General features: G+C 38.6%; 1 protein-coding gene across 1 annotated transcript in view; it reads right to left on the reverse strand.

The window, feature by feature from the left end:
• Positions 1–12,851, reverse strand: part of SNTB2 (syntrophin beta 2) — a 103,197-nt gene that overhangs the window by 50,175 nt on the left and 40,171 nt on the right. The window contains exon 2 of the mRNA XM_032854083.1: positions 4,263–4,476. Within this exon, the coding sequence (XP_032709974.1) occupies positions 4,263–4,476 (214 nt within the window). The remainder of the gene's footprint in view (positions 1–4,262; positions 4,477–12,851) is intronic.

Below are 12,851 nucleotides of genomic sequence, written 5' to 3' on the forward strand. Positions count from 1 at the left end.
TAAAACTGCAACTTGATAAATGTTTTGCTCACAGATGTCCTAACAAAACTTATTTTTACTGTTCCTACGATGGACTGTTTTTTCCCATGGCTTTAAATATTGCAGCTGTGTTACTTGTCATGACATCTTCCTGAGAAAGAGTTGAGATAAATTTAAGGATCAAAGCGTTCCAAGTGATTTTATAGATGTTATCTTATTTATCCTTGAAGTAGTTCTAAAAGACTCTAGTTGAGCAAGCACTATTATGTCCATTTTATAGACAGAGAAAACAGGACAGAAAAATTAAGGGACTTATTTAAGGTCATAGGACACAAATGGCACCTATAATAATAGTATACTAAAAGCTTACTGTGCCAATTTTATAATCATCTTCTTATTTAATCTGCACATAAGCTTTCATTTTATACAGCAGGAAACCAAGACTTACAGAAAACAAATAACTTGGCCAGAGTTACAAAGCCCATCATCCTAACTTCTATCTAATTAGCTAATGGGTTCTGAACATTTTTTCTGTTAAGACATATAGGATAGATGTTCACATTCCTGTGGACATAACTGAAGTTATGCACAATTTTGCCAGGTGCTGGTAATTCCACTGCTTCTCTTTTTCTCCAGAAAGCACAATGGAATGCAAGTAAGTAAGAGTGATAAAGAAATAACCTTGAACCTCTTCCAATTTATATTTTATAAAAAGCAAATTATCTACAAATTTTAGTAATTCAAGTAACATGAGAAACAAATTACTTTCCAGTATTAAGACTAAGAATCTGCAATAGTCTCAATCTTCTAAAACTTCTTGTATAGTACACCATGTCTCAGGAGACTGGCCGTCATACTGAAGAGCAAGGTGTGATACGATTCTAGTAGCCTAAACTGCCCTCTCCAATTGGTTCTGAAGACCTATTTCAAATGTGATCATGCACCAGATGTCTCTAGCATTTAGCATGAATGCTACAGAAAATGCAGCCCCAAATTTTAATGAAGGCCAAGGTGACTGAGTTCTAAAAGATGTCTAAGTAGAAGATAAAGTAGCACAATCTTCAATAATACAGTCATATCACCTTCCTCCTTTATTTTTTTTTTAATGATTTTTTTAAAGATTATTTATTTATTTATTTGACAGATAGAGATCACAAGTAGGCAGAGAGGCAGGTAGAGAGAGAGAGAGAGAGAGGAGGAAACAGGCTCCCCGCTGAGCAGAGAGCCCGATAAGGGGCTCGATCCCAGGACCCCGGGATTATGACCTGAGCCGAAGGCAGAGGCTTTAACCCACTGAGCCACCGTCACCTTCCTCCTTTAAACCCTCCACTCCCATACCCGAGTCCTGTACAAGCTTTATAATACTTTGCCTTTTTCTCTAATACCCAGCTATATCAGCAGTACTACACGTGTTAAAAGCCCAACTCTCACTGTGATATTAGGAGATGGGGTCTTTGGGAGGTGATAAGATCATGAGGGCAGGGACCTCCTTACTGAGAGAAGTGCTCTTATAAAAGAGAGCTCTCTAGACTCTTCTGCCATGTAAGGACACAGCAAGAAGACAGCCATCTATGAATCAGGAAGCCAACCCTCACCAGATACTGATTCTGCCAGCATCTTATCTTAGACTTCCTATCCTCTACCAGAACTATGCAAAATAACATTCTGTTTGTTCAGAAGCCACCCAGTCTATGGTATTTTGTTATAGCAGCCACAATAGACTAAGATAAGAGATATCTATTCTCATTCTCAGAAATTATTTACAATGAAGAGACTTAGCCTGAAAATATTCCTCAGTCTGACAACCAGTTGGCAAATTTAGTTGTTGTTTGTTCTTTATCACATTGTTTCTCTAGTCTAGTTCTTTCTTTGTGGCCCCTACTAATTTTTTTAAGTCTATGATTAACCAAAGGCTCTACATAAATGTATCTCATTTGAAGAAAAAAATTAATTTTGATTCAAGAGGCAAAGGTGACTACTTACTTTACAAATTAAATTCTTACTTCATGAAAAAATAGAGCAATTCTTTAAAGACCAAGCTGTGTTGTATTTAGATATGATTTAACATGAACACAATCTTTCACAAATAAATCTATATGTAACTTGAAATAATTTCTATAATATCTTAAACTTTTAAAAGAAAGCAAATAAAAACAATACAAATATACAGAATATAATTTTCAAAATGTGTATATAGTTGGCAATTAAGACTTCTTTAAGCTCCTCTTTTTTTTTTTTTTTTAAATTTTATTTATTTGAGAGAGAGACAGTGAGAGAGAGCATGAGAGGGGAGAAGGTCAAAGGGAGAAGCAGACTACCAATGGAGCTGGGAGCCTGATGCGGGACTCAATCCCAGGACTCCGGGATCATGATCCAAGCCAAAGGCTGTCGCTCAACCAACTGAGCCACCCAGGTGCCCTAAATTGCTCTTTCTTAAGAACCTACTATGTGCCTGGCTCTGTGCAAAGGACTTCATATGTATTGTCTCATTTAATCTGCATACTGAATTAAGCATTATTATCCTTCTTTTTAATTCTTTTTTTAAAAGATTTTATTTATTTATTTGACCGACAGAGATCACAAGTAGGCAGAGAGGCAGGCAGAGAGAGAGAGAGAGAGAGAGAGGAGGAAGCAGGCTCCCCACTGAGCAGAGAGCCCGATGCGGGGCTCAATCCCAGAACCCTGAGATCATGACCTGAGCCGAAGGCAGAGGCTTAACCCACTGAGCCACCCAGGCGCCCCCTTCTTTTTAATTCTTAAAAAAGATTTTATTTATTCATTTGACAGTGTGTGAGAGGATACAAGCAGGGGGAAATGGTAGAAGGACAGGGAGAAGCTCCCTGTCGAGCAAGGAGTCCAACTCGGGCTCAATCCCAGGACCCTGGGACCATGACCTAAGCCAAAGGCAGACACTTAACCAACTGAGCCATAGGTGTCCCTATCCTTCTTTTTTAAAAACAGATGAGGATATAGTGGTTTATGGAGGTGAAAGTATTTGCCTTCTTTTCAGCAGCTCACCCTAATCAGGATTGTCTAATTTCCATGAGAAGGTCTCGGTAACAGCAGAACTCAACTCTTTAGTACCACACAACATATTACAGAGCAAGATCTTTAATGTCTTTATGGCCTACAATGCCCAATGTCAGGGTGCCTGGACGGCTCAGTTGGTTAAGTGTCTGCCTGTGGCTCTGCCCCTCACCCTGCTCATGCGCTCTCACATTCTCTCTCTCTCAAATAAATAAAAAATCTTTAAAATGTCTAAAGTCACTCAACTTCTTGCTGTCTTCTTGTGATCTATCCATCCTGACTGGGCATCTCGCTGTGCATTCAGATCAGGAGACACCATGAAAGTGAAAGTACATTATAAAAAGTCTGGTCCTTGTCTTTGTCTTTGGATAAGTTCATCTCTCTCCTTTTTTCCCCCTCATCTCTAATCTAACACTAGGTTTACCAGTACCTGTTCATGGAATCACTGAAGACAAAGTCATAGAACCTGACTGGCTACAGAACTACAAGGGACAGGGGCACCTGGGTGGCTCAGAGGGTTGGGCCTCCACCTTCGGCTCAGGTCATGGTCTCGGGGTCCTGGGATCGAGCCCCGAATCGGGCTCTCTGCTCGGCGGGGGGCCTGCTTTCCCCTTTCTTTCTGCCTGCCTCTCTGCCTACTTGTGATCTCTCTCTCTGTCAAATAAATAAATAAAATCTTAAAAAAAAAAAAAAAGAACTACAAGGTACATAAGAAATTATTTAATCCAACTCTCTCTTTTTACAGATAAGAAAAGTCAAGTCAAGAGACGCCAACTTGCTGGGTCACATTGCTAGTTGATACAGCCATATCTATAATTAAACATCTGACTCCATGTTAAATACAATATAAGGAGTTTCCATCTGAGGGGACATTTAAGATTTCTTTAATAAGGTTTTTAAAATTATAAAGAAATTTCTTAGTGAGAAAAGTACTAACACTCCAGGAAAGTATAGAATGAAGAGCAGAAGCCCATTCTCTCCTTCTACCTTCTAATCTTATTTCACTCGCTGGAAGTAACCACCATTAAGTTTCTTGTATGTTTGTCCCATAATTTTCTATACATGTACATGGGCCTATATGTGTGAAGTAATTTAAATATGGAACCCCCAAAATTATTTTCTCATCTCGGGCTGATATTTTCCTCTGAATGACGTAGTCAACAGTCATATTATTAAAAATATGCATAAGTAATTTTACAACATACCCTTAAGTTTGTAAAGCCTTAAGTATGATATTCTCCTTAGGTACAGCTCACCTGTTTTCCAGATCCGGCATGCTTAGGTTTCTAGCAGCAAAGCACATTTTGAGAGGGATGACCTTCCTGTCCTTGGTGCTGTTCTGATGTTTTGGAGAACCAGAGTCCTCACTGCCACTAAAGCTTGGTGACTGAGGAGATGCACCTTCCCATGGTAGATCTGATACTAATGATGGCTTCTTGATATATGGTGTTACTTCTCGGATGAATTTAACTACAAACAAAAATCAAAGAAGAAGGTCACTGATTTTGCTTCCTATGAAAAATGACAACGGAAATACACACATACATGTGATAGCTGCCAGGAAGTGAAAAAAGATGCTAAGTTAAAGAGCCAGCACACAGAATTTTAGGATTGGAGGGTATTTCAAGGCTACATAATCCAAATGAAATGCCATTACTGTATTCTAAAAGTTTAACTTCTGAGCTTTTGCATGTATTTTTCCTTCTGTTCAGGACTCCTCTCTCTATGTGCCTGGTCAATTCTACTTCAGAGTCACCTCCTCAGCAACCTTTCTTGTCAACTCTCCAGGGTATTACCAATACACCTCTGTAACAACCTCTTAGCACCCTGTGTTGTAACCCTTTGCTAATATTTCCATTTACCTGATGGGTCTGAGTTCTTCGAGGGAAGGAATTATGATGTATTCAGCTTTAGTATCCAACACCTAAGGACAGTGTGTGCTCAATACATGTTTGAAGTAATGAGTAAAGAAACAAATGGGGGCATCTGGGTGGCTCATTTGGTTAAGCATCTGACTTGGGCTCAGGTCATGATCTCAGGGTCCTGGGATGGATCCCTGCATTGGGTTCTGTACTCAGTAGGAAGTCTGCTTCTCCCTCTCCCTCTCCTTCTCCTCCTCCCCCTGCTTGTGCTTTCTCTCTCTCAAATAAGTAAAAAATCTATAAAAAATAAAAATTTAAAAAAAAATCCCCAAGTTGCCAAAAACAAACAAAAATGAACAATTAAATACTTGAATTATTTCTATAGCTGACCAGCCACAAATGAATGTCCTGGTGACAGAATCAGTACCTCCTGAGAGGTACTGGGCCACGTAGCTTTAGACAACTCAACATTCAGAAAATTCTTAAAACTTCCACCCACTGGTTTACAGTCTACTGAAACCATAGAGAAAAAACTTAACCTCTTTCACATGAGAACACTTCAGTTATTTAAAAACTGAGATTATTTCTCTTTCTTTTTTCCCAACTAAGCTAAATATCTCTAGTTCAATTCAATTCAGCTCAAGCAATATTTTTAGCTACCTACCAACTGCCAGGAATTAGGCTGCCCACTAAAAATATAGTAACAAATGAAGAAGCATGAACCCTGCCCAGTCTAATAAGGGAGACAACTACATAAACAGATCATTATAGATTTGAAAACAAATGCAAAAATAAAGTGTATTCAAGATAAGGTATACTGATTAATGGCAGCCCCAAATTAAAATATAGCTTTTAGTAGATGGCAAACTTTTTTCTTTGTAAGTTCAATTTTAAGACTCGTAAAACACTTCTTTGACCTCAGTTATAACTGGCAACTGCTGTCATTTGAGGCAAGGTGTTCTTGTTTCAAAAAATAGATAAACCGAAGATTATTAAAATTTCAAGTGGCATTAAAAATGTAAATAGTCGAATGCAGAATATAGCCATCATTACCTCTGCTATCATGATGTATTATATCAGTATTCTACTTTCCTCTCAAATTCTAACATGGGAGGGTCACTTGAGTAGTATCATGGGAGTTGAAAAACTAGAAAGATATGATCATTATCAGTGCTTACCAATATCATAATAGTATTAATATTCTACAGCATTGGAAGATTTACAAGCTGGGGTACCTGGATGGCTCAATCAATTAATTGCCTGACTCCTGATTTCAGCTTAGGTCATGTTTAACCAAATAAGCCACCCAGGTGCCCCTAAAAGATTCTATAATAAAACACCTAGATTCCTAGCAGTCCAATTCCCATCCCTGGAGGCAATCATTATATGGTCTTCCAGACATATGCTAGATATGCTAGACATATGTAAAAATAAACACATGCATGTACATACATACACATACATACACTTCATGCAATGGTGATATATAATGTGTACGGCACTGAACTTGCTTTTTTTACTTAATAATATATTTTATAAGATTTTATTTATTTATTTGACAGAGAGAGAGGTCACAAGTAGGCGGAGAGGCAGGTAGAGACAGAGAGGGGAAGCAGGCTCCCTGCTGAGCAGAGAGCCCCATGCGGGCCTGGATCCCAGGACCCTGAGATCATGACCTGAGCCGAAGGCAGAGGCTTAATGCACTGAGCCACCCAGGCACACTTTTACTTAATAATATTGATAATAGTTTTTTTAAGCCTAGCATTCTGCGGCTCATTCTACAGCATGATGGGTTACAGACAGTCCTTTGGACTCAGATGGATCTGGTTCAAATACCAACTGTGTTTTCTACTTGACTGTTCTGAGGTCCTCATCTATAAAAGGGAAGTAACACTAAATAAGTAAAAGTTTCAGAAAAACAGTACGTGCCTTTAAGTTTTTATTTATTAATTTAAGTAATCTCTACACTGAACATGGGGCTCGAACTCACAACCCAAGATCAAGAGTCTCATGCTCTTCTGAAGAGCCAGCCAGGTGTCCAATGTGACTTTCTTTTCCTTCCCTAAGCTAAACAGAAGAGTTAAAAAAATTTTAACACAATTAGTAGAAACTAGGTGAAATTATTTTCTTGTAAGTTATTAAGAGCTGCTGAAATTAAGCTTAATTGTAGAAAAATATAAAAGTGCTAATGCCAGAATTTAGATATAGTTTGTGTGTGTGTGTGTGTGTGTGTGTGTGTGTACTTTCACTGTGGAGAAGGTAATATGTGTATTTCTAGGTGGAGAAGGTAAAAGCTAGCTGCCTCAGAAGTCACCAAGGAGATTTTTTCATCCTAGAAAAATAAGCGGGGGCGCAGCCAGTATATCCCTTGAGCAGCTGACTCAGGCATTTCAATGCTTTAGTTCTGTGCTTTCAAGAGAGGATTAGATCACAAGAACTTTAGCAGAAATTCCCAAGTTTCTAGTCATGGCCAATGGCAGAGACTTGCTTTTTGAACATTTAAGGCAGTACACTGACTATTAGGCTACCAATCAGAGGAAATTAAAGGCATTCTAAATGACTCCTCTTGAATATTATAGTGGTGTAAAAGGAAACTCCTGATCTACTTAGAAGTTCATTCTGTCACACGTAGCATCACTGAACTGATGACTGCACGTATATTTAATTCAGACAGACACACATACACAGCCTATTTCATGGCCTTATGAAAGAGCAGTGATTTCACTTGAGTTGATGACAATGACACACCCCACTCTAACTGGCCATTCATAATGACTGAAGAATTGTGAATAGACATCTGTTTCTAATTTACCTGAGATTTGGGAGAGGTAGAAAGTTAACAGTGTTCTGTTTTAGTCCTATAATTAGCCCTCTCCAGTTACCACAGTACTCTCACCTGGATACCTGGCTGGATTTAAAAAAGACTCTACACTCCTGCAAGGCATTCAGATTGCCTTAGAACACACCATATATTTCAGAATTATTTCATTTTTCCTGATAGTTGAAGATTATCTTCCAAAATGTTTAATGAAACACTGATATTTGCGGTGTAGTGCAATGTTTGCACTACACTCCCTTCTCATTGGAGTGACAAAAACATATACATGTACTGTTCACACACCTGGAAAGATGTCTAGAAGGATTTTCATCAAAATATCAATAGTGCTTATATGTAGGTGTAGGACTGCCTTTTCTTTATATAGCTCTGTACATTTGAAATTCTAATGGATCTGTAAAACTTATAAAAAAAAACCCAAAAAAATGAAATGAAAGAAGAAATAAAGAAAACTTATTCTGAAACCTTGCTCAAACTTTAAACATGGAACCACCTTAAACTGAAATCTTATTGAGCCTTCAAAAACTATAATGCACTGGATAGGATCCAAGATCCAAATGATTCTTACTGAATTCCATGCTCTAATGAACAGATTTATAGGAAGTCCATGTATTATAATGAGATACCCTGTGATCCTGGTTTGGGGCATTAGGTAGCATCAGATTTTTTGAGCTGAAGGCCTTTTTATGTGCCTTTTATAGATACTTCATAGTGCAAACATAACTTATGGCTGTAAACACAAGTATTCCAGTAAATCAATCCCCTTCCCTTCTAAACATTAACCTTTCATATAATCATTATTTTGGTCTTTATCTCTAACACTTACCTTTTTCTCACCTAATCTGGTGGCCTGTAGTATGAGTTTAAGTGAAACTAATGGATCCGACAATGTGGGGAGAATGGTGTCATTATTTTCCCCAGCTTTTACAAACAAATTTGTCTCTGGGCTACCCTGAGTGTGGAAGAGCTGGCTTGTCATTTCACTCACAAATGAGTAATGGTGACATCAGTGTTAAAGTATTCTCCCAAGAGGTTTCTCCTCAATCTCATCCCAAGCTCCTTCTCCAAATCAGGAATCTGCTAGATGGCCACCAGAAACATTAGGGAGGAATTACTCTACTTTCAGTAAAAAGCCTTTTACATTCTCAACTTACAGGTCTCTTTCAGATCAAGTAACCTGTCATTTGGGGTCTGGGGCTTGTCAATGTAAACCCTGAATGTAATCAGAGTAATTATGGTTTCACTAAACCTTTCCATTTTTTTTTTTTTTAGTTTTATTTATTTATTTGAGAGAGAAAGAGAGCACACGTCCTCGGAGGGGAGGAGCAGAAGGAGAGTCTCAAGCAGACTGTGCACCAAGCACAGAGCCTGAAGCCGGGCTTGATCCCAAGATCACAACCCAAGTGGAAACCAAGTAGGATGCCCAACTGACTCTGCCACCCACATGCCCCATACCTTTCCATTTTACAGTAACATAGCATATTCACTAATTTACTGAGCTCCTAGCACGTGCTAGGAACTGTTTTAGGAACTTAGAACAATAAATCCATGAACAAATCATGCAAAAAAAAAAAAAAGAGATAAGTATAATTGTATAATTAGTAAGTAAATTATATTCTGGAGAAACAAAACTTATGGTCACATAAAAGCCTATATGCAAATGTTTTTAGCACTTCTATTTGTAAGTGGTGAAACTGGAAACAACCCAAATTTCCTTCAATGGGTGGACACACTGAGCAACTCAGTGGAATCTCAAAGGCATTATGTTGAGTATAAGCCAGTGGTGAAAGGTTACATGCTACATGATCCCACTACCGAAAAGACAAAAATATATGATTAAGAGCAGATCAGTGGTTGCCAAGGTTTAGAAATGGGGAAGATGTGGTTCATTCTTTGCAGCATGGAACTGTCCTATATCAGGATTGTGGTGATGGTCACAATAATTTATACATGTGTTAAAACTCACAGAACTGTACAACAACAGAGAGGGGGAAAAGGCAATTTTACTGCATAATTAAAAGATAAGTAAATTATATAATAGGTTTTAAGATGTTAAATGTTACGAAAAAAAAAAACAGGGGAAGGTTGATCAGTAGTGCCACAAGGAGGGGGTCAATTTGAAATTTTTAAATAAGGTGGTTAGGGCAAGCCTTATTAAGAAGACGTTTGAACAGGGGCGCCTGGGTGGCTCAGTGGGTTAAAGCCTCTGCCTTTGGCTCAGGTCATGATCCCACGGTCCTGGGATCGACTGTGCTCTCTGCTTTCTGCTCAGCGGGGAGCCTGCTTCCCCCACCACTTTGTCTCTGCCTCTCTGCCTACTTGTGATCTCTGTCTGTCAAATAAATAAAAAAAAAAAAAAGAAGAAGAAGAAGAAGACGCTTGAACAAAGACTTAAATTAGGAGGTGGGGAAGCCAGTCATATGGATGTCTGGGAGAAGCCTTCCAGACAGGGAGAGGAGTGTTAAAGAAGTAAGGAAATCCTGTTGACACACCTAGGCCTAAAGGGAACAGGAGAGGAAGTGGTCGGTTACCAGACCCCGAGGAGCCCTGTAGGGACTGACTCAAGAGAAGCAGCGACCTCCGGTCAGTTCAGCCAGTTTGGAGCCAAGGGGACAGATGCTCCAATTTCACTTTCTTCCTCCTTTCCCTCCAGTGTCCTGCTGGGACTCTCCGTGGGCCAAACTCGACAAAAGCAAAGGGTAAAGAAGCTTGGTGATATAATTCATGCAGGCCAGCCTTGTGGGGAAAAAAGCAGGTAGACAAGGAAGAGTGAACCCAGAGGGGCAAATGGAAGACTTCTAGTACAATCACCAAGGGATTGAGCATAGGTGAGGAAGAGGACATTCTACTATTAAAGAGCTGGGGAGAAGAGAACGAAAAGCCAAAGAGACAGGAGACTCACAAGACACGAGTCTCCATAGAAATACTGGCCAAAAATGGTAACAAGCTTACCCAAACTGAAAAAGCCATACTTTGTAATCCCGACTTGGTTCCTTTCTCTCTTCATCACATTTTGGAAAGAAACGAAAGAAAAAAAGTTTATGCTTGCTGTTTTTATTTTCTCCTTTTGCTCTTTAACCTCTTCTGAATAAAACCACATTCTAAAGAGTCACTAATGTTCTCTTACCTATCCAATCCAAATTTCCCAGTCCTTATTCTTGCCCACTCCAACATCTGACAGTGCACTCCAACAACTGTTTTTTATTCCTCCTTTCTGTCCCTCTATTTTCTAATGCCTCGTTTTTCCTCCTGTATCTACACTGTAGCCACTCGCCAAGGGTCCAGTTTTAGCCCTTTCTTCTCATTTTATGTTCTAGTCCCTAGCAACCTGAAATGCTAGATCCTGAAATTTAACATAGATCTCTATAACCAGTGTCTCTTGTCAGTCTCAATTCCTTACACTTAGGTGCTGTCCTAACCCTTCAAAATCACCATATCCAACTCTGAACTATTCTTCAATATCCTTAATCCTCTTCTGTGTACATTGTTTTCATTGTTAGCATTAGCCAATCAATATCTAAACCAGTAGTATAAAAACTATAGCGTAAAGCCCAATAATATGTACTTTGGATTAAAGACCTAAGCATGAGACTTGAAACTATAAAACTCCCAGAAGAGAACACAAACAGTAATTTCTTTGACATCAACCGTAGCAATATTTTTCTAGCCATATCTCCTACTGCAAGGGACACAAAAGCAAAAATAAACTATTGAGATTACACCAAAATAAAAAGGTTCTGCACAGTGAAGGAAACAATCAACAAAATGAAAAGGTAACCTACTGAATGGGAGAAGATATTTTCAATTGATACATTTAATAAGGGCTTAATATAAAGAACTTACACAGTTCAACACCAAAAACCACCGTCCCCCAAATAATCCAATTAAAAAATAGAGGACCTGAAGAGACATTTTTCCAAAGAAGATATACAGATGGCCAAAAGATACATGAAAAGATGCTCAACATCACTTATCATCAAGAAAATGCAAACCAAAAACCCAGTGACATAACACCTTAACACCCATCAGAATGTCTAGAATCAGTAAGACAAGAAATAACAAGTGTTGGTGAGGATGTGGAGATAAAGGAACTCTTATGCACTACTGGTGGTAACACAAATTAGTACAGCTCATGTTGAAAATAGTAGGTTCTTAAAAAAAAGTTAAAAATAAAACTACCATACGATCCAATTCTACTACTGAGTACTTACACAAAGAAAACTAAAACAGGAAAAACACTAATTTGAAAAGATAATATGCACTCCATGTTTGGTGTGGCATAATTTACAATGGAAAGTGTAAGCAACCCAAATGTCAATTGATAGATGAATGGATAAAGAAAATGGTGAGATATATATATCTCCAAATCTTGCCATTTGGGACAACATAGATAGACTGAGAGGGTATTATGCTAAGTGAAATAAGTCAGACAGAGAAAGACAAATATCATATGATTTCACTTATATGTGGAATCTAAAACAACAAAACAAATGAATAAATGAAAAGCAGAATCAGACTTATAAATACTGAGAACAAACTGATGATTGCCAGAGGGGAGTGGGATGGGGCAATAGGCAAAATGGGTGAAGTGGAGTGCGAGATAAAGAATTCCAGTTATGGAAGGAATATCGTTTTGCGTGTGTGTGTTTTTTAAAATTTCATTTATTTATTTATCAGAGAGAGAACAGCAGGGGGAGCATCAGGCAGAGGGAGAAGCAGGCTCCCGGCTAAGAAAGGAGCCTGATGCTGAATTTGATCCCAGGACCCTAAGATCATGACCCAAGCAGAAGGCAGCTGCTCAACTGACTGAGCCACTCAGGTACCCCTATTTTCTTCTCTTTAAAAGCAGTAAATCCATGTCTCTTTATACTTTCTTTGTCTGAAGACATGGGAGGAGTGATTTGTGAGGTTGTATTAGTGAGGAATTACATGATGATCATGTGAACCTCAGATCTAATAAAAATATGACTTTGGATTTGCTGTACCATCATTTCCAAAGTCATACTTATTTTCCCAGTATTGCCCTATCATTTAACTCTGTGAAATTAGCTCATTTGTCCTTGCCAGTCACCAGGAAGAAAAAATTCCCAATAAAGAACCCAAACATATCCTCAGAAGCAGTACATGTGGTTATAGGATATGATTTC

This window comes from Lontra canadensis, unplaced genomic scaffold (assembly GCF_010015895.1).
Source record: "Lontra canadensis isolate GAN:19392208 unplaced genomic scaffold, GSC_riverotter_1.0 scaffold8, whole genome shotgun sequence".
NCBI classification, from domain to species: domain Eukaryota; kingdom Metazoa; phylum Chordata; class Mammalia; order Carnivora; family Mustelidae; genus Lontra; species Lontra canadensis.